This window comes from Macaca mulatta, chromosome 11 (genome assembly GCF_049350105.2).
Source record: "Macaca mulatta isolate MMU2019108-1 chromosome 11, T2T-MMU8v2.0, whole genome shotgun sequence".
Taxonomy (NCBI): domain Eukaryota; kingdom Metazoa; phylum Chordata; class Mammalia; order Primates; family Cercopithecidae; genus Macaca; species Macaca mulatta.
This window is the reverse complement of record NC_133416.1, coordinates 63,511,493-63,534,505: the sequence shown is the minus strand read 5'-3', so window position 1 is coordinate 63,534,505 and position 23,013 is coordinate 63,511,493. Positions and strand designations below refer to the sequence as shown.

The 23,013-nt window shown below is 48.5% G+C and overlaps 2 protein-coding genes and 1 non-coding gene across 6 annotated transcripts; all 3 read left to right on the top strand.

Moving 5' to 3' along the window:
- Positions 1-285: 285 nt before the first annotated feature.
- Positions 286-1,982, top strand: APOF (apolipoprotein F). Of its 2 annotated transcripts, XM_015152012.3 has the most exons (3): positions 293-429; positions 969-1,210; positions 1,295-1,982. In XM_015152012.3, exons 1-3 carry the CDS (start codon positions 414-416, stop codon positions 1,931-1,933), a joined length of 897 nt encoding a protein of 298 aa, XP_015007498.1. In that variant the 5' UTR covers positions 293-413; the 3' UTR covers positions 1,934-1,982. The 2 variants fall into 2 exon arrangements, with proteins under 2 accessions (XP_001115088.1, XP_015007498.1); XM_001115088.5 differs by having other exon boundaries at positions 286-429; positions 969-1,982.
- On the top strand, positions 1,345-22,439 carry STAT2 (signal transducer and activator of transcription 2). Of its 3 annotated transcripts, none has more exons than XM_015151967.3 (24): positions 1,345-1,484; positions 6,741-6,878; positions 7,034-7,187; positions 7,516-7,611; positions 7,788-7,877; positions 7,969-8,044; positions 8,461-8,546; positions 8,710-8,858; positions 11,942-12,100; positions 12,202-12,294; positions 12,506-12,565; positions 12,962-12,982; positions 13,205-13,298; positions 13,760-13,807; positions 13,888-13,971; positions 14,161-14,259; positions 14,362-14,497; positions 14,617-14,669; positions 14,796-14,890; positions 16,782-16,918; positions 17,113-17,295; positions 17,529-17,586; positions 19,568-19,878; positions 20,181-22,439. In XM_015151967.3, exons 2-24 carry the CDS (start codon positions 6,748-6,750, stop codon positions 20,321-20,323), a joined length of 2,556 nt encoding a protein of 851 aa, XP_015007453.1. In that variant the 5' UTR covers positions 1,345-1,484; positions 6,741-6,747; the 3' UTR covers positions 20,324-22,439.
- Positions 10,947-11,010, top strand: LOC114671167 (U7 small nuclear RNA). The gene has a single exon (XR_003721056.1). It is a non-coding gene; the product is annotated as a U7 small nuclear RNA (small nuclear RNA).
- Positions 22,440-23,013: the final 574 nt, after the last annotated feature.

Below are 23,013 nucleotides of genomic sequence, written 5' to 3'. Positions count from 1 at the left end.
TTGGCCAGACTGGTCTTGAACTCGTGACCTTGTGATCCACCCAGCTGGGCCTCCCAAAGTGCTGGGATTACAGGCGTGAGACACCATGCCCAGTCGCTAATTTAATTTTTAAAATGAAGAGAAATGAGAGTATCACAAACATCTCATCCTTCCTAATTCTGAATTTCCCTGGCTCCTATCATGAGCTTACTGTATGTGGCAGGGACATACAGGAAATGCCAAAGAACAGGACTGTGGGTATAGATGTTGAGTGTGTGACAAGGGCACAAGGTTTGAGCAGCCAGTATAAATGGGCAAATATTTGCAGAGATTACATCCTTCACTGATCATAGGGGAAAGCAAATATCTCCTTTCCTCACGGGACAGAGAACTAGGCAGAACAGGATCGGGGAGCAACCAAAACTCACTTCTCAATGACTGGACTGTGTGGTAATCTGGGGTCCCTATATATGGGTGGAAATAAAACAGAATCCCTGGTGACCTGTAAATGAGGGAAACCAAGTGGGAGCAATTGGGGTGCATTTCCTATTTCCTAGGCCTTTACCTAAAAAGAACAGAAGCTTGGGGCTAGGTGCAGTGGCTCACACCTGGAAGCCTATCACTTTGGGAGGCGGAGGTGGGAGGATCACTTGAGCCCAAAGTTCAGAATCAGGCTGGGCAAGATGGCAAAACCACATCTCTACAAAAATTTTAAAAATTAGCTGGGCATGGTGTCATGCACCTGTAGTCCCAGCTGCTTGGGAGGCTGAGGCAGGAGGATCCCTTGAGCCCAGGGGTTCAAGGCAGCAGTGATTTGTGATCCCATCACTGCACTCCAGTCTGGGCAACAGAGCAAGACCCCGTCTCTAAAAAGAAAGTACAAAAGCTTGTAGGTAGGTGATGTATGAGGTGTCCCCCTAACTGAGCTGTGGGCTCACCATAGCCCTTAGGGAAATGGTTTGTATGTTTTGGATTTCTCCCCTTTCTAGGGTACTCTGCTCCAGACATGTGTGGCCTCAGACTCATCATGATACCAGTTGAGCTGCTACTTTGCTACGTCTTGCTGCACCCTGTGGATGCCACTTCATCTGGAAAGCAGACAAATGTCTTGATGCACCTTCCCTTGTCCTTGGAATCCCAGACACCCTCCTCAGACCCCTTGTCCTGCCAATTTCTGCACCCAAAGTCACTGCCTGGTTTCAGCCACATGGCCCCTCTACCCAAGTTCTTGGTAAGCCTGGCTCTAAGGAATGCCCTGGAGGAAGCTGGTTGCCAGGCTGATGTTTGGGCTCTACAGCTACAGCTCTACCGCCAGGGTGGTGTGAATGCTACACAGGTCCTCATCCAGCATCTTCGAGGGCTCCAGACAGGAAGAAGCACAGAGAGGAACGTGTCAGTGGAAGCCCTGGCCTCTGCTCTGCAGCTGTTAGCCAGGGAGCAGCAAAGCACAGGAAGGGTCCGGCGCTCCCTCCCCACAGAGGACTGTGAGAATGAGAAGGAGCAAGGTATGCACAATGTCATCCAGCTGTTGCCAGGAGTGGGAACCTTCTACAACCTGGGCACAGCTTTGTATTATGCTACTCAAAACTGCCTGGGCAAGGCCAGGGAACGAGGCCGAGATGGGGCCATAGATCTGGGATATGACCTTCTGATGACCATGGCCGGGATGTCAGGGGGACCTATGGGTCTAGCGATCAGTGCTGCACTTAAACCTGCATTAAGGTCTGGGGTTCAGCAGTTGATCCAGTATTACCAAGATCGGAAAGACGCAAACATCTCTCAGCCAGAGACCACCAAGGAGGGTTTGAGGGCCATCTCAGATGTGAGTGACTTGGAAGAAACAACTACCCTGGCTTCTTTCATATCAGAAGTAGTAAGTTCAGCTCCCTACTGGGGGTGGGCCATAATCAAGAGCTATGACTTAGATCCTGGGGCTGGGAGTCTTGGGATATAAAAGAAGGTAGTAACCACAGAACTAATAAATCTAATATCCTGACAAGCTGTATACATGTCTTCAAAATTTTAAACTCCGATTTATTCAGGAGGAAGGCTGTACAGTAAAACGTAGGAACGTAAATGTTTGGGGGTTGAAGTCAGAGGGTTTGGTTTTGAATCTAGGCTCCACTTGTTAGAGCCTCCGTGATCACTGACTGGTAACTTCTTTCTTGAACTAAGATCAGTTTTTAAATTTCTAAAGGAGAGAATGATTTTAACTTCAACGAGTTGCCCTGTAAATTTTAAATGACACAATTAATCTAAAGTGCTTATCACAGTACTCTCAATAAATAGCTATTAGCCAGGTGCAGTGGCTCATGCCTGTAATCCCAGCACTGTGGGAGGCCGAGGCAGGAGGATCACCTGAGGTCAGGAGTTCAAGACCAGCCTGGGCAACATGGCGAAACTCCGTCTCTACAATAAACACAAAAAATTATCCTGGCGGAGTTATGCACGCTTGTAGTCCCAGCTACCTGGGAGGCTGAGGCGGGAGAATCACCTGAGCCCGGGTGGTCGAGGCTGCAGTGAGCCGAGGTCGCGCCACTGCACTCCAGCCTGGGTGATAAGAGCGAGACCACGTCTCAAAAAAAAAAAAAAAAAAATACTGTTTTCATTACCTCAGCCCTCCTCTTCCTATCCCAAGGCGTCGAAATTCCGGTCCCACCCCTTCCCATGGAGCCCTTGGCGTCTACAGGCTCCTCAAGCTAGTTTCGGTTCCGTGGCTCACGAGCGGGTTCTCGAAAATCAGCTGTTTCAGTCTTGGGCCAGTCCACTAATTAGACTCCTCCCCTCGTAGAAAGTGCCTACTTGAACTTCTCCACCAATCGCTGGAGCTGCAGGTGTGGTTTCGGCTCAGCTTGTCCCGCCCCGCGGGGGGGTGTAGTTGCGGCGGCGCCAGTGAGTTCGCAGTCTGGGAAGGGCTTGACTGAGTGGCAGCCAGTGTCGGGGTGGCGACTGGGAATGGGGCCGCTCCGGACTTCCGCTGCCAACTACAAGGGGGCGGGTCCGAGGGTGTAGGCCGAAGTTGTAGGCGGGGCCTGAGGCTCTAGTACCCGAACTCCTTCTACGGACGGGAAGTCGCGACCAGAGCCAGTGGAGGGCGCGGGGACTGCAACCCTAATCAGGTACGGGCCCTGAGAGGGTGTGCTGAGGTAGGGGTGGGGGTGAGAGTGAGAGTTCCTCCCAGGGAAGGGCGACTGGCCCCAGGAGTTACGCCCTGGAGGGGGCAGCTTCTGTCCCCAGGTTGAAAGAGGAGCTGTCTGTCGCCTGCTCGGTTCTCGATCTTCTCCTGTCCAGCCTATCTCCCCAACCCCAATGCCCCTCCCCGAAAACTGCCCTGCAGCTTCCGAGACCCGGAATCTGGCATTGTTGGTTCGGTATCTGACGTTACTCTGCTCTGCATTATTTTTTATCTTCACCTAAAAACGATGTTCAAAGATAGATAAATCTAAAAACAAAGATAGATAAATCTATCGTCTTTATTTGTTTTGTTTAAAAGTATAAGCTACTGAAAGATGAAACATTGCCTAAGGTCACACACAAAATTCAGTTCATTTCAGAAAAGCTTCTTGAGTGCAAAATATGTGCTTAAGAGTGAGAGATAATGAGAAAAAATTGTTTTAGCTCTTAACCTCAGTGTTTGCAATCCATTCGGGGAGACCAGGTTTTTTGTTTTGTTTTCATATTTGAATCTTTGCTGACTTGCTCCTTTAATATCAGACACTTAAATCCTCAAGAATTGGGACCTCATTATTATTATTATTATTATTATTATTATTATTATTATTTTAGAGATAGAATCTCAGTATGTTGCCCAGGCTCGGTTTCAAACTCCTGACTGAGCTCAAGCCATCCTCCCGTCTTGTGGGCCTCACAAAGTGCTGGGATTACAGGCATGAGCCACCATGCCTGGCCACCTAATCATTTTTTTAACTTATATTTTTTTGTATCATAAAAGCAATACAGACACATAGTTTTAAAAATCAAGCACTACTAAAAGGGTTAAAATGAAAATAGCCCCTGCCCAATCCTTCCCTTCCCTTGTTCCTGCTGGAGGTAGAAGGGCAGCTGATGTTATTCATGTTAGTAGAAGACTATACCACCCCAAGCATTTCTTTTTACTTTGTAATAAAATCATGTGACCTTTTTAGACCACTAATGTGCATGAATTCTGTTTTGTTAGGCTCAGGCTGCAACAAGCTTAAGTTTCAGTTTCCTAAATAGACACCAGATGGCAGCGAGCAGGGAACAGTGGGGAGAAAGATGCAAGGCACAGCCTGCTTGGTGACAGGCAAAAGCCAATTCATTGTTGTTGTTTTGATTCAGAGACCGCACTCTGTCTCCCAGGCTGGATGTGATCTCCACTTACTGTAACCCCTGCCTCCTGGGTACAGGCCATTCTCCTGCCTCAGCCTTTTGAGTAGCTGGGATTACAGGTGCCCACCAACATGCCTGGCTAATTTTTTTGTATTTTTGGTAGAGATAGGATTTCACATTGGCCAGGCTGGTCTTGAACTCCTGACCTCAAGTGATCCTCCCGCCTCTTCCAAAGTGCTGGAATTACAGGCATGAGCCACTGTGCCCTGCCAAAACAAAAAAAACAAAAAAAATTTAAGTGAAGTTTCAGGATCTCACAAAGTTGATAACTTATAATCATATTCAAGATTCACAGGTCATAAACGTGTCATATTCTTAGGGACTGAGCAACCCGTTGCATAGCATTTAGATGTCTTCTAGCATGGAGCTCCTCCTTCCTATATGGAGGGCAGTTTATAGGGTGTACTTACCTAACCTCCAAAAAGATTTAGCTCCTAAAAAAGCTTCAGGTGGCCGGGCACGGTGGCTCACACCTCTAATCCCCGCACTTTGGGAGGCCAAGGTGGGCAGATCACCTGAGGTCAGAAGTTCCAGACCAGCCTGGATGACATGGTGAAACCCCATCTCTACTAAAAATACAAAAATTAGCAGGGCATGGTGGTGGGCGACTGTAATCCCAGCTAGTCAGGAGGCTGAGCCAGGAGAATCCCTTCAACTCGGGAGGCAGAGTTTGCAGTGAGCCGAGATCATGTCACTGCACTCCAGCCTGGGTGACAGAGCAAGACTCCATCTCAAAAAAAAAAAAAAGCTTCAGGGTCAGCAGGGATCATGCTGTAATAAATACTTAACATCAACACTGATCTTTAAATGCTTATATTTGTTTAGCATAAACAAATATAAACAACAAACACATAAATGCAAAATAAATGAATTAGAGAGATAGATGAAATAAGATAGTGGAAACAGTAGTTTGTTAAAGCTGGATGGTGATCCTTGTACTAGTCACTCTGCTTTAGTGTGTGTTTGAAAATTACCATTAGGCTGGTTATGGTGGCTCATGCCTGTAATCCCAGCATTTTGGAAGGCTGAAGCAGGCAGATCACTTGAGCTCAGGAGTTTGAGATCTGCCTGGGCAACATGGCAAAATCCTATCTCTACAAAAAATTAGCTGGCGTGATAGCACACTCCTGTAGTCCCAGCTCCTTGAGGGGCTGAGGCAGAGAATCGCTTGAACCTGAGAGATCAAAGCTGCAGTGAGCCAAGATCATGCCACTGCACTCCAGCCTGGGTGACCAAGTGAGACCCTGTCTTAAAAAAAAAAAAAGAAAAGAAAATTCCCATTAAAGCACAAAGGCCCACTTACTGAAGCTATTAAAATACAGGTTGGGGCCGGCTGGGTGCGGTGGCTCACACCTGTAATCCCAGCACTTTGGAAGGCTGAGGTGGGCAGATCATGAGGTCTGGAGATCAAGACCATCCTGGCTAACACGGTGAAACCCTGTCTCTACTAAAAATACAAAAAAAATTAGCCAGGCATGGTGGCGGGCGCATGTAGTCCCAGCTACTCGGGAGGCTGAGGCAGGAGAATGGCATGAACCCAGGAGGCGGAGCTTGCAGTGAGCCAAGATCGCGCCACTGCACTCCAGCCTGGGTGACAGAGCGAGACTGCATCTCCAAAAAAAAAAAAAAAAAAATACAGGTTGGGGCCACAGTGGCTCATGCTTGTAGTCCTAGCACTTTCAGAGTCCGAGGTGATTGGATCACCTGAGGTCAGGAGTTTGAGACCAGCGTGGCCAACATGGCAAAACCCCATCTCTACTAAAAAAAATACAAAAATTGGCCGGGCATGGTGGTGGGCGCCTGTAATCCCAGCTACTCAGGAAGCTGAAGCAGAAGAATCACTTGAACCAGGGGGATGGAGGTTGCAGTGAGCCAAGATCATGCCACTTCACTCCGGCCTGGGCAACAGAATGAGACTCCATCTAAAAAATATATATATATATACAGATTAGGCATTTCTAATCTGAAAAATTGGGCTCCACAGTTTTCCAGTGAGCATTTCCTTTGAGCATCATATGGGTGCTCAAAAAGTTAGATTTTGGACCATTTCAGATTGCAGAGTTTTGGATTAGGGATGCTCAACTGGTAAGTAATGCAGATATTCCAAAATCTGGACAAATCTGAAATCCAAAATGCTTGGAATAGCAGATACTCAACCAGTAGCACTCCCTGGAAGAATATGCACCAAACTGATAGCAGTGGTTACTTCTGGAGAGGAGGGGAAAGAACCAAGATTAGGAGTAGGGTCAACATAGACTTTAATGTTTTCAATATTTTTATTACTTGTATAATTTAAACATTTTAAATTAGTAATAATGAACAATCATGAAACTATGGATGATTTAGTCCAGCAAAATATCCAGTTGGGAACCCTCATCTTTCTGATGCAGAGCCCAAATGGCACAGTGGGAAATGCTGCAGAATCTTGACAGCCCCTTTCAGGACCAGCTGCACCAGCTTTACTCATGCAGTCTCCTGCCTGTGGACATTCGACAGTACTTGGCTGTCTGGATTGAAGACCAGAACTGGTGAGGCCTTCAGGAAGTTGGGGGAATGAGAAAGGTGGTGCCTTACTTCTGGGCCCCCAGGATCCTGGAATAATTAATGGCGGGAGGGGGTTGGAAAGCCTCAGGATTACAGTAAGACTGCAGAGACACTAATCCTTCTTATTCCTGGTTCCCAGGCAGGAAGCTGTACTCGGGAATGATGATTCCAAGGCTACCATGCTATTCTTCCACTTCTTGCATCAGCTGAACTATGAGTGTGGCCGTTGCAGCCAGGACCCAGACTCCTTGTTGCTGAAGCACAATTTGCGGAAATTCTGCCGGGACATTCAGGTACTTGGAAGGGTTGAGAGCAATGAGGTAGCACTGGGAGCTGAGTATAGAGGAGTAGGATTTGGAGAATGGAATAGTACCTGGAGGTGCAAAGGGAGACAGGGACAAATCTGGGGAAAGAAGGACAGAGTCTGGACTTGGGGAATTACTAGCAGAGAGGAGGGCTGCATATACATGACACTGTTGGGAGGATGCTATGGTGAAAAGAAAAAGGGCTAGGAACCCCGAAGGAAGAAGAAATACTGTGGACATTGGTGGGGAAGGTCTAGGATGATAGGTCATTGAGAGTGGTTGAATTGGATCAATACTTTCTGTTTTCCTATTCTAGGCCTTTTCCCAGGGCCCTACCCAATTGGCTGAGATGATCTTTAACCTCCTTCTGGAAGAAAAAAGAATTTTGATCCAGGCTCAGAGGGCTCAACCGGTGAGGACAATTCAGTGGTATTGTTGGAAACTTCTGAAATAGAGACGAACCATGGAAAGCACTCAGGGAGTTGTCTCACAACAGCATCCCCCCCAACATCCTGTGGTATGATTTCAGGCCTGAACTTAAGGCATGAAAGGCCAGAGTTAAAACATGCTCAGAGCCTCTTTTTTCAGGAGCAAGGAGAGCCAGCTCTTGTAACACCTGTGGAGAGCCAGCAACATGAGATCGAATCCCGAATCCTGGATTTAAGGGCTATGATGGAGGTTAGTAGATGTGGTAGGAGTTAGGGTGGGCAGCGTTCAGTCTAATACCTCCCTGAAAAGCAGCCTAATTGGGGTCCTCTCCCCTCTGCAGAAGCTGGTAAAATCCATCAGCCAACTGAAAGACCAGCAGGATGTCTTCTCCTTCCGATACAAGATCCAGGCCAAAGGTAGGAAGCACATTGAGGGGCTGGAGAAAGATAAGTGCCTGCTGAGAAGCCAGAGCTGGAAGTGAACAGGAGAAAGCTCCAATGAGCAGTAGTCACTGTCAGACACACCCCACTGACTACAGTCCTGCTGCCATGCAAAGCTGGAAGTGCCAGGGTGTTTTGTGGAGGTTGAGCTGGAGGTGTAGCTGGGAGACAGTAAATGTTGAGGAAATGCATGGAAAACTAACAGTGTTTTATTTGAGGGGGTGTCTGGTCCAAGCATGACCATTCAGAATTTGCCTGAGGGTCCCACAGGTGCCTGTGCTTTGGTTTCCCTTTCTTCCTCCACAAAATTCCTCCTTCCTGAATCCAACTGAGACCCCAGTCAGGAAGGAGAGGAAAGAACCCCTGGACTGACTCCTGTTCCCACCATCCAGGGAAGACACCTTCTCTGGACTCCCATCAGGCCAAAGAGCAGCAGATTCTGCAGGAAACTCTCAATGAACTGGACAAAAGGAGAAAGGTGGGAGGCAGAGGACAGAACGTGTGGGCAACAGGGACCTGGAAAAATGAGGGATGTGGGGACCCTGGTCCTCTAGCACTGGCTTCTTTGTTTCTTCATCCCCAGTTGGGTAGTGGAGGGTGAAAGAGAGAGATGCTCAAAACTCACATTATCTCTTTCCTAGGAGGTGCTGGATGCCTCCAAAGCACTGCTAGGCCGATTAACTACCCTAATCGAGCTACTACTGCCAAAGTTGGAAGAGTGGAAAGCCCAGCAGCAAAAAGCCTGCATTAGAGCTCCCATTGACCACGGGTTGGAACAGCTGGAGAAATGGTGAGAGGTACCACCCCAACCCTTGTCCTCGCCATGCACTGTGATTTGTAAGTTGCAGTGCCCTGCATATAGCAAGATATACTGTTCTCTATTGGTCTCTGCACCCCAGAATGAGCCCTGCTCCCTGCTGACTGCAGCTCTATTCTACTCCTCATCCTCACCACCCGGGGAGCCCAGAGCCCAGTCTCCTTCAGGGAAAGGAATGAATTAACCCACAATCTGATTTTTTCTTCCTTTTTAATCACCCAGAAATATATATCTATATATGTATATAGATATATATTTTGCTGCAATGAATACAATGACAAGAAAGGAAGGAAGGAAGGAGGAAGAGAAAATTACCTATTATCTAACTTATTAAACAAAAATGGAATCATATTGTTCATACTATTTTGAAACCTATGAGTTTTTTTAAACTTAACAGTATTTTTTATACATATGTGTGTGTGTATATATATAATTTTTTTTTGAGACGGAGTCTCACTCTGTCGCCCAGGCTGGAGTGCAGTGGCACGATCTCGGCTCACTGCAAGCTCCGCCTCCCGGGTTCACGCCATTCTCCTGCCTCAGCCTCCCGAGTAGCTGATACTACAGGTGCCCGCCACCATGCTTGGCTAATTTTTTGTATTTTTAGTAGAGACGGAGTTTCACCGTGTTAGCCAGGATGGTCTCGATCGCCTGACCTCGTGATCCGCCTGCCTCAGCCTCCTAAAGTGCTGGGATTACAGACGTGAGCCACTGTGCCTGGCTTTAAAAATTTATTATAATTTAGACTTTTAAAAATATACCAGGCCAGTCATGGTGGCTCATGCCTGTTATCCTAGTGCTTTGGAAGCCTGAGGCAGGAGAATCACTTCAGGCTTGGGGTTTGAGATCAGCCCGGGAAACATAACAAGACCCCATCTCTACAAAAAAAAAAATTTTTTTTTTTTTTTTAATTAGGCATGTCCAGACGCAGTGGCTCATGCATGTAATCCCAGCACTGTGGGAGGCCAAGGTGGGCAGATCCCTTGAGGTGAGGATTTCAAGACCAGCCTGGCCAATGTGGTGAAACCCTATCTCTACTAAAATACAAAAATTTGCCGGGTGTGGTGGCTCATGCCTATATTCCTAGCTACTCGGGAGGCTAAGGCAGGAAAATCGCTTGAACTCGGGAGGCAGAGCTCAGCCGCAGTAGCGCCACTGCACTCCAGGCTGGGTGACAGAGCGAGACTCCGTCTCAAAAAAAAAAAAAAAAGAAATTAGGCATGGTGGCACACGCCGGTAGTCTCCAGCTACTCAGGAGGCTGAGGTGGGAAGACTGCTTGAGCCCAGGTGTTCGAGGCTGCAGTGAGCCATGATTATACCACTGCAGTCCAGCCTGGACAACAGAACGAGACCCTGTCTCTAAAAGTATATATGTACACATACCATAATACCCAGCTACTGAGGAGGCTGAGGCAGAAAGAGTGCTTGAAGCCGGGCACGGTGGCTCAAGCCTGTAATCCCAGCACTTTGGGAGGCTGAGACGGGTGGATCACAAGGTCAGGAGATCGAGACCATCCTGGCTAACACGGTGAAACCCCGTCTCTACTAAAAAATACAAAAAACTAGCCGGGCGAGGTGGCGGGCGCCTGTGGTCCCAGCTACTCCGGAGGCTGAGGCAGGAGAATGGCGTAAACCCGGGAGGCGGAGCTTGCAGTGAGCTGAGATCCGGCCACTGCACTCCAGCCTGGGCGACAGAGCCAGACTCAGTCTCAAAAAAAAAAAAAAAAAAAAAAAGAAAGAGTGCTTGAGTCCAGGAGTTTGAGGTCAGCCTGACCAATATAGCAAGACCCTCACCTCTTTAAAAAAAAAAAAGTAGATAAAAAAATACCACAATTGCTCAGGTAGATTGAAAAACAGGCATATAGTACTTATAGTACAGGACCAGCATGCATGCGTGCATTTATTGATTGATTGATTGACTGATTGAGACAGGGTCTGTCTCCATCTCCCAGGCCAGAGTGCTTGGCCTTAAGTGATCTGCCCACCTTTGCCTCCCAAAGTGCTGAGATTACAGGTGTGAACCACCATGTCAGCTGGGGAGGCTTTTTAAAAGATAGTTCCAGGTGTTACAGCTCTTTTAGAATTTGTCTAGCAGGCTTTCAAGTTTTTGCCAGAAACCACCTCCACCCCCACCCTCACCCCCACCAAAAAAAAAAAGATAGTTGCAAATGTTTCCCAGAATAGTTGTCCTGATCGGATCTGTTTTCTCATGTGTAGTGTTTGGTTGTTTTCCTGTCACCACATTGCTGATTATTATCATTTTTAATTATAGAAACAGTAAAGTACAGTAGTTAAAAATGTGAGTTGGGGCTGGGTACAGTGGCTCACGCTTGTAATCCCAGCACTTTGGGAGGCTGAGGCGGGTGGATCACCTGAGGTCAGGAGTTCGAGACCAGCCTGGCCAACATGGCAAAACCCCGTCTCTACTAAAAAAAAATATATATATATAATTTAGCCGGGCGTGGTGGTACACACCTGTAATCCCAGCTACTCAGGAGGCCGAGGCAAGAGAATCTCTTGAATCCAGGAGGTGGAGGTTGCAGTGAGCCAAGATCACGCCATTGCACTCCAGCCTGGGCAACAAGAGTGAGACTCTGTCTCAAAAAAAAAAAAAGTGTGAGTTGTACAATGGGACTGCCTGGGATCACATACAAGCTTCATCCCTTACTAGTTGTATGACCTTGAGCAAGTCACTTAACCTTTCTGTGCCTCAGTTTTATCATCTGTAATGTGGGGATAATAATAGTACCTGCCTCAGAGGTTGTTTTGAGGATTGAATGTGTTAATATGTGGAAAGGGCTTAATATAAGTTGTACATAGCATATGAAAGCTGTTATGTTAAATCTGTTAGCAGTTTTATATGTGAAAATAGCTTCGATTTTCATTTCTTAGATTATGAATCATGTTGAATAATCCTTTATACGCTTCCTGGATTCTTCTCCCCCCACCCCCAAGTCAGTTTCTGACTCTTCACATATTTATGGAGAGGTCTTGGAACCTGGATGGGGGAATCCAGGAAACTCATGGATTCCTTCTTCCTGAATTTTATCACCCAGGTTCACAGCTGGAGCAAAGCTGTTGTTTCACCTGAGGCAGCTGCTGAAGGAGCTGAAGGGACTGAGTTGCCTGGTTAGCTATCAGGATGACCCTCTGATCAAAGGGGTGGACCTACGCAACGCCCAGGTCACAGAGTTGCTACAGCGTCTGCTCGACAGGTCTAGAGGCCAGGCAGGAACCCTGGGGGAAAGAAGGAACAAGGGAAGCCATTCTTACAGATACTGAGCTATATATTCTTTCCACACCTCTCTCTCCTCAGAGCTTTTGTGGTAGAAACCCAGCCCTGCATGCCCCAAACTCCCCATCGACCCCTCATCCTCAAGACTGGGAGCAAGTTCACCGTCCGAACAAGGTTGGCATTCCAGAACTCATTCCTGCTTGCTTTTTCCAACCCTGCCACTTTGTATTTTCTGGCTTTACAGCTCTTCCCACTCTTGGCTTTTTCTTCTCTCTTTCCTCTCAGTCTCCCTACCTCTTATAATCCCTCTTCTCTTTCTCAAACATCTGGCCTATCCAGAAGGTTGAGGTTGACCACTTTCCCCTATCCCCCTTCCTTCCCACAGGCTGCTGGTGAGACTCCAGGAAGGCAATGAGTCACTGACTGTGGAAGTCTCCATTGACAGGTAAATTGGAGCAGGTGAAGGGTGGCCAGGACATGGGCTGCTGGGGTGAAGGAGATACTCATTCTTCACAACAGGGTCTAGGGCTATCTTCTTCCTCCTTCCGTTCCTATCTCATAGAAATTATAATTCAATTCTTTTGTTGAACACTTACTTTGTGACATGCAGCATGTCAGGTACTCATTTAATTGTCACACCAACCCCATGAATTAACTATTACCGGTGCACCGTACAAACAAAGATACAGGCTTAGAGAGACTGATTACATCTCTTCTCAAGACCACGTAGCTAGTGAGCTCAAGTCAGGTTTGAACCCAGGTCTATCTGATCCCAAAGACCAAACTCCTAACTTCCATACTCTTTTGCCCAATGATTTTTTTTTAATTTATTTCTTTTCAGGAATCCTCCTCAATTACAAGGGTAGGTGCTTGACAAGGACACTGCAAACATCTGTACACTGCACGACCTGCAGAACCACATTCGGCATCCCTGGTGGCACAAACAAGGAGGAGGGGGATTTGGGATATGGACAAAGGGAGATGGCGAGATCTGAAATGAAGTGGAACTTCTGTTTTTTTTTCTGCTGAGTTTTTAGAGTAATTCCGTTCCTTATCTCCATATATCTTCTTCCTCCTGGAACAGCTTCCGGAAGTTCAACATTCTGACTTCAAACCAGAAAACTTTGACCCCCGAGAAGGGGCAGAGTCAGGGTTTGATTTGGGACTTTGGTTACCTGGTAAGAATAGTTTGTGACCTATGCTTTTATTACTATTTTTATTTTTTTTGAGATAGAATCTCACTCTGTCCCCCAAGCTGGAGTGCAGTGGTGTGATCTTGGCTCACTGCAACCTCCGCCTTCCAGGTTCAAGCGGTTCTCCTGTCTCAGCCTCCTGAGTAGCCGAGACTACAGGCACACGCCACCATGCCTGGCTAATTTTTGTGTTTTTAGTAGAGACAGGGTTTCACCATATTGGTCAGGCTGGTCTCAAACTCCTAACCTCAGGTGATCCACCCGCCTCAGCGTCCCCAAGTGCTGGGATCACAGGCATGCGCCACCACACCTGGCCTGCTTTTAGTCCAAAGGAACAGGGGTTGGGGGAAGTTCCCAGGGCTTGAGGAGTCTTGAAGCCAAACAGGAGTTCCGGGGACCCTAGGGTGCCCACTCTGGCATTTTCTCTCCTTCCCCTCAATTCACAGACCCTGGTGGAACAACGTTCAGGTGGTTCAGGAAAGGGCAGCAATAAGGTGAGGCCAGTACAGAGGACTCGGGGGCAGGGGGAACTTGCCAAAGGGCCTTCTGATGACTATGTCTTTGGCTGTCCCAGGGGCCACTAGGTGTGACAGAGGAACTGCACATCATCAGCTTCACGGTCAAATATACCTACCAGGGTCTGAAGCAGGAGCTGAAAGTGAGTGAAAATGGAGGGCAAGGAGAGAGAAAGCAGCTTTGGAAGAAGGCATAAGGAGGGGATAAAGAAGAAAGAAGAAAGGCTTCTTTGGAAGAAGCCTCTTGGGGTGGATTAGCACTCCTTTCCTCTAACAAATACCTGCAACTAGAAACGTCACATCCCTCTGTGTGACTCCTGTCTTCTCCCCAGACGGACACCCTCCCTGTGGTGATTATTTCCAATATGAACCAGCTCTCAATTGCCTGGGCTTCAGTTCTCTGGTTCAATTTGCTCAGCCCAAACCTTCAGGTAGGGAGTGGGGCCGACAGGTCAAGTGGGGAGAGGAGGGGTGTGGAAGCTTGGTGTGATAGGCTTCTTCTGAGCCAGCCTGCACTCCTCCCACCCCTGCAGAACCAGCAGTTCTTCTCCAACCCCCTCAAAGCCCCCTGGAGCTTGCTGGGCCCGGCTCTCAGTTGGCAGTTCTCCTCCTATGTTGGCCGAGGCCTCAACTCAGACCAGCTGAGCATGCTGAGAAACAAGCTGTTCGGTACAGATTTCCTTTTCTCTCAACCTTTCCCCAGCCTTAGTCTTTCCTGTCCCTCTGTCCTATCTATCCCAGGACCCCTGGCTTCCCTCATCATCTGTCTGTGGCTATCTGTCCCACAGGGCAAAACTGTAGAACTGAGGATCCATTATTGTCCTGGGCTGACTTCACTAAGGTAACTCCCTGAATTCCTGTGGAGCTAGATCTAGCCCACATTCCAAATACTGGCCTTCCCATGTTCCTCCTTCCCTACACCAGGGGCAACTCCTCAGCTCTTGCTACCTTTCCATTCCTCCTCCAGCGAGAGAGCCCTCCTGGCAAGCTACCATTCTGGACATGGCTGGACAAAATTCTGGAGTTGGTACATGACCACCTGAAGGATCTCTGGAATGATGGGTAAGGCCTTGGTCCACTTTGTCTCCTGGGCTTGTGCTTTCTGGGCTTGAGAGTGGAGTCTGTGCGCCCTCATGTGGCAAGCAGGGAGAGAGAGCAAAGACAGGCGTGAGGCCATGTCTCCTCACATTTGTTAACAACGATAGCCATAGACAGTGTTTGTGAAGCATCTCCTGCATTCCAGAGCCTGATGCGCGCTCTTCATTAATTCTCTCATCTCATCCTTATGACTATGCTGAGTGGTGGGTTTTGCCATCTTCATTTCAAGTGAGGAAACTAAGTTTCAGAGAAGTTAAAGAACTTACCCAAGGGACAGAGTTGATATTCAAACCCAGGCCTATGTGACCCCAAGCTCATGCTCTTTTCACCACACTGCCTACCAATTTGTGTAGCATTTGGCTTTTAAAAGTGCTATTCATGCCGGGCGCGGTGGCTCACGCCTGTAATCCCAGCACTTTGGGAGGACGAGGCAGGCGGATCATGAGGTCAGGAGATCGAGACCATCCTGGTGAACACAGTGAAACCCTGTCTCTACTAAAAATACAAAAAATTAGCCAGGCGTGGTGGCGGGTGCCTGTAGTCCCAGCTACTAGGGAGGCTGAGGCAGGAGAATGGCATGAACCCGGGAGGCGGAGCTTGCAGTGAGCCGAGATCGCACCACTGCACTCCAGCCTGGGCGACAGAGCGAGACTCTGTCTCAAAAAAAAAAAAAAAAAAAGTGCTATTCATGACCAGGCGCGATGGCTCACGCCTGTAATCCCAGCACTTTGGGAGGCCGAGGTGGATCACCTGAGGTCAGGAGTTTGAGAGCAGCCTGGCCTGTAACATAGTGAAACCCCATCTCTACTAAAAATACAAAAATTAGCTGGGCATGGTGGTGCGTGCCTATAATCCCAGCTACTCAGGAGGCTGAGGCAGGAGAATCGCTTGAACCCAGGAGAGAAGGTTGCAGTGAGCCGAGATCGTGCCATTGCACTCCAGCCTGGGTGACAGAGCGAGACTCCATCTCAAAACAAAACAAAACAAAAAAAGTGCTATTCATGGCTGGGCGCAGTGGCTCACACCTGTAATCCCAGCACTTTGGGAGGCTAAGGCAGGCAGATCACCTGAGGTCAGGAGTTCAGAACCAGCCGGGCCAACATGGTGAAACCCCATCTCTACTAAAAATAAAAAAAATTAGCCAGGAACGTTGGCAGGCCTGTAATCCCAGCTACTCAAGAGGCTGAGGCAGGAGAATCGCTTGAACCCGGGAGGTGGAGGTTGCAGTGAGCCAAGATCATGCCATTGCACTGTAGCCTGGACAACAAGAGCAAAACTTGGCCTCAAAAAAAAAAGAAAAAAAAATGCTATTCATGGCTGGGCACAGTAGCTCATGCCTGTAATCCTAGCATTTTGGGAGGTTGAGGCAGATGGATCACTTGAGCCCAGGAGTTCAAAACCACCCTGAACCACATGGTGAAACCCCGTCTCTACAAAAAATACAGAAGTTAGCCAGGCATGGTGGTGTGCACCTGTGGTCCCAGCTACTCTGGAGGCTGAGAGGTGGGAAGATTGCTTGAGCCCAGTAGGTCGAGGCATGGAGGCAGCAGTGAGCTGTATCATGCCACTGTTCTCCAGCCTGGTGACAGAATGACACCCTCTTTCCCAAAAAAAAAAGAGTGCTGTTCATCTGTGTGATCTCACTGAATCTTCGTACCTCTTCAAACCCTCGGAAGGTCGCTGTTGTCAGCAAAGTGAAGTGACTTGTAAAAGATAAAAAAGCTAAGTGGCAGAGCTTGGTCCAAAACCTGGGTTCCAAACCTAGGCTATTTCTCCATACAAGGGGAGCAGGGAGGCAGGGGCCTGGTGGGGCAGGGGGTTGGGGGACGGCTCACAGCTGCTCTTTGTGCTCCAGACGCATCATGGGCTTTGTGAGTCGGAGCCAGGAGCGCCGGCTGCTGAAGAAAACCATCTCTGGCACCTTTCTACTGCGCTTCAGTGAATCGTCAGAAGGGGGCATTACCTGCTCCTGGGTGGAGCACCAGGATGATGGTCAGCTGCTGTGCCCTGCCATTCCCACAGCCTCTCCTTTCTGCCTGGCTCCCCTCTTGCCCCTCTGCCTGCCCTTGGCTTCCCTGGCTCTGTCCTGCATCCCTCAACCGGTTTGGGACTGGGGAGCCAGAGCAGGGAGCTCCAAGGCCCGGCCTCTTCCCTCAAGCCTGCCTGTTATTGCATTCACTCTCCAGACAAGGTGCTCATCTACTCTGTGCAACCGTACACCAAGGAGGTGCTGCAGTCACTCCCGCTGACTGAAATCATCCGCCATTACCAGTTGCTCACTGAGGAGAATATACCTGAGAACCCACTGCGCTTCCTCTATCCCCGAATCCCCCGGGATGAAGCTTTTGGGTGCTACTACCAGGAGAAAGGTGGGAATTGTTGACATACTTCATTGCTAGATTGCAGAGATCTTCAGACATCCATAGATCCCACTCCTTCCTTTCAAGCATGGGAAGACTGATATCTAGAGGAGTTAAGGGATTTGTCCATGGGATACTGCTGGTTCCTATGGGGATGAGACTGCCAGGACCGTCTGAGGGGAACCTCAGGCTATGTGTCTGGCCCACTGATCTTCTCTGCTTCTTATATATGTTCCTCACAGTTAATCTCCAGGAACGGAGGAAATACCTGAAACACAGGCTCATTGTGGTCTCTAATAGGTGAGATATAAACTCTCCACCCATCCTCCCTAGTCCTTTTTGGCTGTGCTTCAGTGAATTGTCAAAAGGGGGCATTACCTGCTCCTGGGTGGAGCACCAGGACGATGGTCAGCTGCTCTGCCCTGCCATTCCCACAGTCTCTCCTTTCTGCCTTCTCCTAACGTGCCCCTATTCCAGTCTCCCCAGCCTTCCCTCCCTCCTAGCCCACTCTAGTTTTTTCCAGTTCTAGTCTCTCCTATCTCATATTTTTCTGCTGCCATCCTTAGGTTGTCTCCACAGGGGTTTCTGGATAATAATGATCATAATGACTGGTGTTAATGGGCACCTACTTGATGCCAAGCATGGAGCTTTTTTTTTTTTCCCCAGACAGGGTTTCGCTCTGTCGCCCAGGCTGGAGTGCAGTGGTGTGATCATGGCTCACTGCAGCCTCGACCTCCTGAGCTCAAGCAATACAGGCATGCATCACCAAACTCAGCTAATTTTTTGTGTGTTTTTTGTAGAGATGGGGTCTTACCATGTTGCCCAGGCTGGTCTTGAACTCCTGGACTCAAGCAATCCACCCGCCTTGGCCTCCCAAAGTGCTAGGATTATAGGCATGAGCCACCACGCCCCGCCTATATATATTTTTTTTGAGACAGGGTCTCTGTCACCCAGGCTGGAGTGCAGTGGTGCAATCATGACTCACTGCAGCCTTGACCGAGGGGTTGAAGTGATGCTCCTGCCTCAGCCTCCCAAGTAGCTGAGACTACAAGCACACACCACCACACTCAGCTAATTTTTAAAATTTTTTGTAGGGATAGGGTATCACTATGTTGCCCAGGCTAGTCTTCAACTCCTGGCCTCAAGCAGTGTCCTGCCTTGGCCTCCCAAAGTGCTGGGATTATAGGAATGAGCCCTGGCACTTGGCTGGGGATAGTTTTTTTTTTTTTGAGACAGAGTCTCGCCCTCATTGCCCAGGCTGGAGTGCAATGGCGCAGTCTCAGCTCATTGCAACCTCTGCCTCCCAGGCTCAAGCAATTCTCCTGCCTCAGCTTCCTGAGTAGCTGGGATTACAGGCTAGCGCCACCCATGCCTGGTTAATTTTTATTTTTTTTGAGACAGAGTCTCGCCCTGTTGCCCAGGCTGGAGTGCAGTGGCATGATCTCAGCTCGCTGCAACTTCCACCTCCCAGGTTCAAGTGATTCTCCTGCCTTAGCCTCCCAAGTAGCTGGGACTACAGGCACGCACCACCACCACGCCTGGCTGATTTTTGTATTTTTAGTAGAGACAGGGTTTCACCATATTGGCCAGGCTGCTCTCAAACTCCTGAACTCGTGATCCGCCCACCTTGGTCTCCCAAAGTGCTGGGATTACAGGCGTGAGCCACTGTACCCGGCCTAACTTTTGTATTTTTAGTAGAGACGGGGTTTCACCAAATTGGCCAGGCTGGTCTTGAGCTTCTGGCCTCAAGTGATCTGCTCGCCTCAGCCTCCCAAAGTGCTTAGATTACAGGTGTGAGCCACCGTGCCTGGCCTGAAAGTTTATTTTGTGCCAGGCACTAGGCTAAATGGTTTATGTTTATTTTCTCATTTTATTGAATCTACAAAATAGTCCTTTGAAGTAAACACTGTTACTGTTTTCAGCTAAGGAACTGGATTTAGAGTAGTCAAGTTTTGTACCTAAGGTACATGGCTAATAAATGATACAGGTCTGTTAGATTCCATAGCCCTGCTTTCAACCACCCTACTGCCTCTCAAGAATTACTAGGTATTGTTCTCATTTATAGATGATAAATCTGAGGCTCAGAAAAGTTAGGATACTTGCCTAAGTTCCCCCAGCTAGTAAATGCCAGGATTCAAACTCCAGGAGGCCTGATTCCGAACTCCATGATCTTTAGCCCTCTGCTCTTCTGCCTTCTTAGACTAGCTGCTTCTTGTTCTACCATTCCTTCTTTCATTTAAACCACTGAGCCCTGCCCCTTTGTCTGTCTTTGGGTATCCAGACAGGTGGATGAACTACAACAACCGCTGGAGCTTAAGCTAGAGCCAGAGCTGGAGTCGTTAGAGCTGGAACTAGGGCTGGCGCCAGAGCCAGAGCTCAGCCTCGACTTAGAGCCACTGCTGAAGGCAGGGCTGGATCTGGGGCCAGAGCTAGAGTCTGTGCTGGAGTCCACTCTGGAGCCTGTAATGGAGCCCACACTATGCATGGTATCACAAACAGTGCCAGAGCCAGACCGAGGACCTGTGTCACAGCCAGTGCCAGAGCCAGATTTGCCCTGTGATCTGAGACATTTGAACACTGAGCCAATGGAAAGTAAGTGATGAAATAGAGCTATGGAAGACAGCACACATTCCCTTTCCTACCCCTTCTCCCTCTCCCATTACAGAAAAAACTGAGCTCCAAGCTCCTCATTGGAGAGAGGTCCATTCTGTGATTCCTTTTTTTTTTTTTTTTTGGAATTACACATGCCTTCCCCCACCTCCCTACTCTTTGATCCCACAAGTTCCCCCTCAGGCTCTTCCCAGGCCTTTCCTGCCATCCTCCCTCCCTTTCCTTGCTGGGTTGGGAATTCCTAACTAAGATCAGGGCCTCACTTTTCTCTCTGGGTTACCTAGTCTTCAGAAACTGTGTAAAGATTGAAGAAATCATGCCGAATGGTGACCCACTGTTGGCTGGCCAGAACACCGTGGATGAGGCTTACGTCTCCCGCCCCAGCCACTTCTACACTGATGGACCTTTGATGCCTTCTGACTTCTAGGAACCACATTTCCTTTGTTCTTTTCATATCTCTTGCCCTTCCTACTCCTCATAGCATGATGTTGTTCTCCAAGGATGGGAATCAGGCGTGTGTCCCTTCCAAGCTATGTTAACTGTTCAAACTCAGGCCTGTGTGACTCCATTGGAGTGAGAGGTGAAAGCATAACATGGGCACAGAAGGGACAACAATGAATCAGAACAGATGCTAAGCCATAGGTCGAAATAGGCTCCTGAAGGCTGCCTGCTGTGCTGGGAGGTATAGGGGTCCTGGAGGCAGGCCAGGGCAGTTGACAGGTACTTGGAGGGCTCAGGGCAGTGGCTTCTTTTCAGTATGGAAGGATTTCAACATTTTAATAGCTGGTTAGGCTAAACTGGTACACACTGGCATTGGCCCTTGGTGGGGAGCACAGACAGGCTAGGACTCCATTTCTTTCTTCCATTCCTTCATGTCTAGGATAACTTCCTTTCTTCTTTCCTTCACTCCTGACTCAATCCCTGAATTTCTTCTTTTCCTGCAGGGGTTGAGAGCTTTCTGCCTTAGCCTACCATGTGAAACTCCACCCTGAAGAAGGGGATGGATAGAAGTAGACCTTTTTTTCTTACCAGTCTCCTCCCCTACTCTGCCCCTAAGCTGGCTGCACCCATTCCTCTCCCATAAAATGATCCTGCCAATCTAATGTGCCTGTGAAGCTTTGCACACTAGCTTATGCCACCTAGTCTCTACTTTCTCAATGCTTAGCAGACAGATCACTCCTGGAGGCTAGGGATAGTAGGATTGCTGGGAATTTAGCAATTGCTTTTTTTTTTTTTTTGAAACAGGGTCTCACTCTGTTGCCTAGGCTAGAGTGCAGTGGTGCAGTCACAGCTCACCGCAGCCTCAACCTCCTGGGTTCAAGCAATCCTCCTACCTCAGCCTCCTGGGTAGCTGGGACCATGGTATGCACCACCATGCCCTATTTTTTTTTTTTCTTTTTTTAGAGACAGGGTCTTGCTACGTTGCCCAGGCTGGTCTTAAACTCCTGGGCTCAAGTGATTTTCACGCCTTGGCCTCCCAAAGTGCTGGGATTATAGGCATGAGCCACTGCGCTCGGCCAGGAATTTTTTTTTTTTTTTTTTTTTTGAGATGGAGTTTCTCTCATTGTCCAGGCTAGAGTACAATGGCGTGATCTCGGCTTACTGCAACCTCCGACTCCCGGGTTCAAGTGACTCTCCTGCCTCAGCCTCCCAATTAGCTGGGATTACAGATCTGCACCACCATGCCCAGCTAATTTTGTATTTTTAGTAGAGATGGGGTTTCTCCATGTTGGTCAGGCTGGTCTCGAACTCCCGACCTCAGGTGATCTGTCCACCTCGGCCTCCCAAAGTGCTGGGATTACAGGTGTGAGCCACCATGCCTGGCAGGAATTTCTTTTTATAGTATTGGATAAAGTTTGGTGTTTTTACAGAGGAGAAGCAATGGGTCTTAGCTCTTTCTCTATATGTTATAATCCCCCCCTTTTTTGTGCAATATGTTGTTTACCTGAAAGGAAGGTTTCTATTCCTTGGTTGTGGACCTGGACAAAGACCTAGTCTGTGGAACTTAAAACCCTGAAGGTCGGGCCGGGCGCGGTGGCTCAAGCCTGTAATCCCAGCACTTTGGGAGGCCGAGACGGGCGGATCACGAGTTCAGGAGATCGAGACCATCCTGGCTAACACGGTGAAACCCCGTCTCTACTAAAATACAAAAAAAAAATTAGCCGGGCGAGGTGGCGGGCGCCTGTACTCCCAGCTACTCGGGAGGCTGAGGCAGGAGAATGGCGTGAACCCGGGAGGCGGGGCTTGCAGTGAGCTGAGATCCGGCCACTGCACTCCAGCCTGGGCAACAGAGCTAGACTCCGTCTCAAAAAAAAAAAAAAAAAACCCTGAAGGTCTGTCATAGGACTCTGGACAATCTCACATCTTAGCTGTTCCCAGGGAACCCCAAGGTTCTAAGATGTCCTCCTGATGTAGCTTGAGATATAAATGAAAGGCCCTGCACAGGTGGCTGTTTCTTGTCTGTTATGTCAGAGGAACAGTCCTGTTCAGAAGGGGGCTCTTCTGAGCAGAAATGGCTAATAAACTTTGTGCTGATCTGGAAATGTCTCATCTCTGAACCTCTTTTATTTCTCTGCTCACAAAGGGATACCAACAAGCTGCACAGAAATAAAGTCAGAAAATTGTGACCTCTCTTCCATCCACCCCTTTATGTTCCTCTTGTCATATTTCTTCTTCCCTTTTTGTTTGGAGTAGCCCCTCCTGTCCCTTAGACTCTTCTAGGGGTGCTGGGAGGTATATATGCATTGTGGGGGGAGGGATGAGTAGTTATATAACTGTTTCATTGTCACTCAGCTGATTGTTGGCAAAGCCAAGACAGGAACCTGTCTGGATTTGTCTGACTTCAAAGCCCACAATTTTTGATGCTGTGACTATGGAAAAAAAAGGAAAGGAAATAATCACTAGCCACTTCCCTTCGTCTTTTCTTTTTTCAAAGAATTTCAGCTACCCTTGAGTTACCAAACTTCCAGAGGGACTCCAAGGCTGGGCGTGGTGGCTCATGCCTGTAATCCCAGCACTTTGGGAGGCTGAGGTGGGTGGATCACCTGAGGTCACGAGTTCAAGACCAGCCTGACCAACATGATGAAACCCTGTCTCTACTAAAAATACAAAAATTAG

Coding starts and splice junctions, on each gene's coding strand:
- STAT2 (XM_015151967.3), top strand. CDS start 6,748: ATGGCACAGTGGGAAATGCTGCAGAATCTTGACAGCCCCTTTCAGGAC. Junction 13,299..13,759: donor TTTGGGACTTTGGTTACCTG/GTAAGAATAGTT, acceptor CTCAATTCACAG/ACCCTGGTGGAACAACGTTC. Junction 14,891..16,781: donor AAGGATCTCTGGAATGATGG/GTAAGGCCTTGG, acceptor TTTGTGCTCCAG/ACGCATCATGGGCTTTGTGA.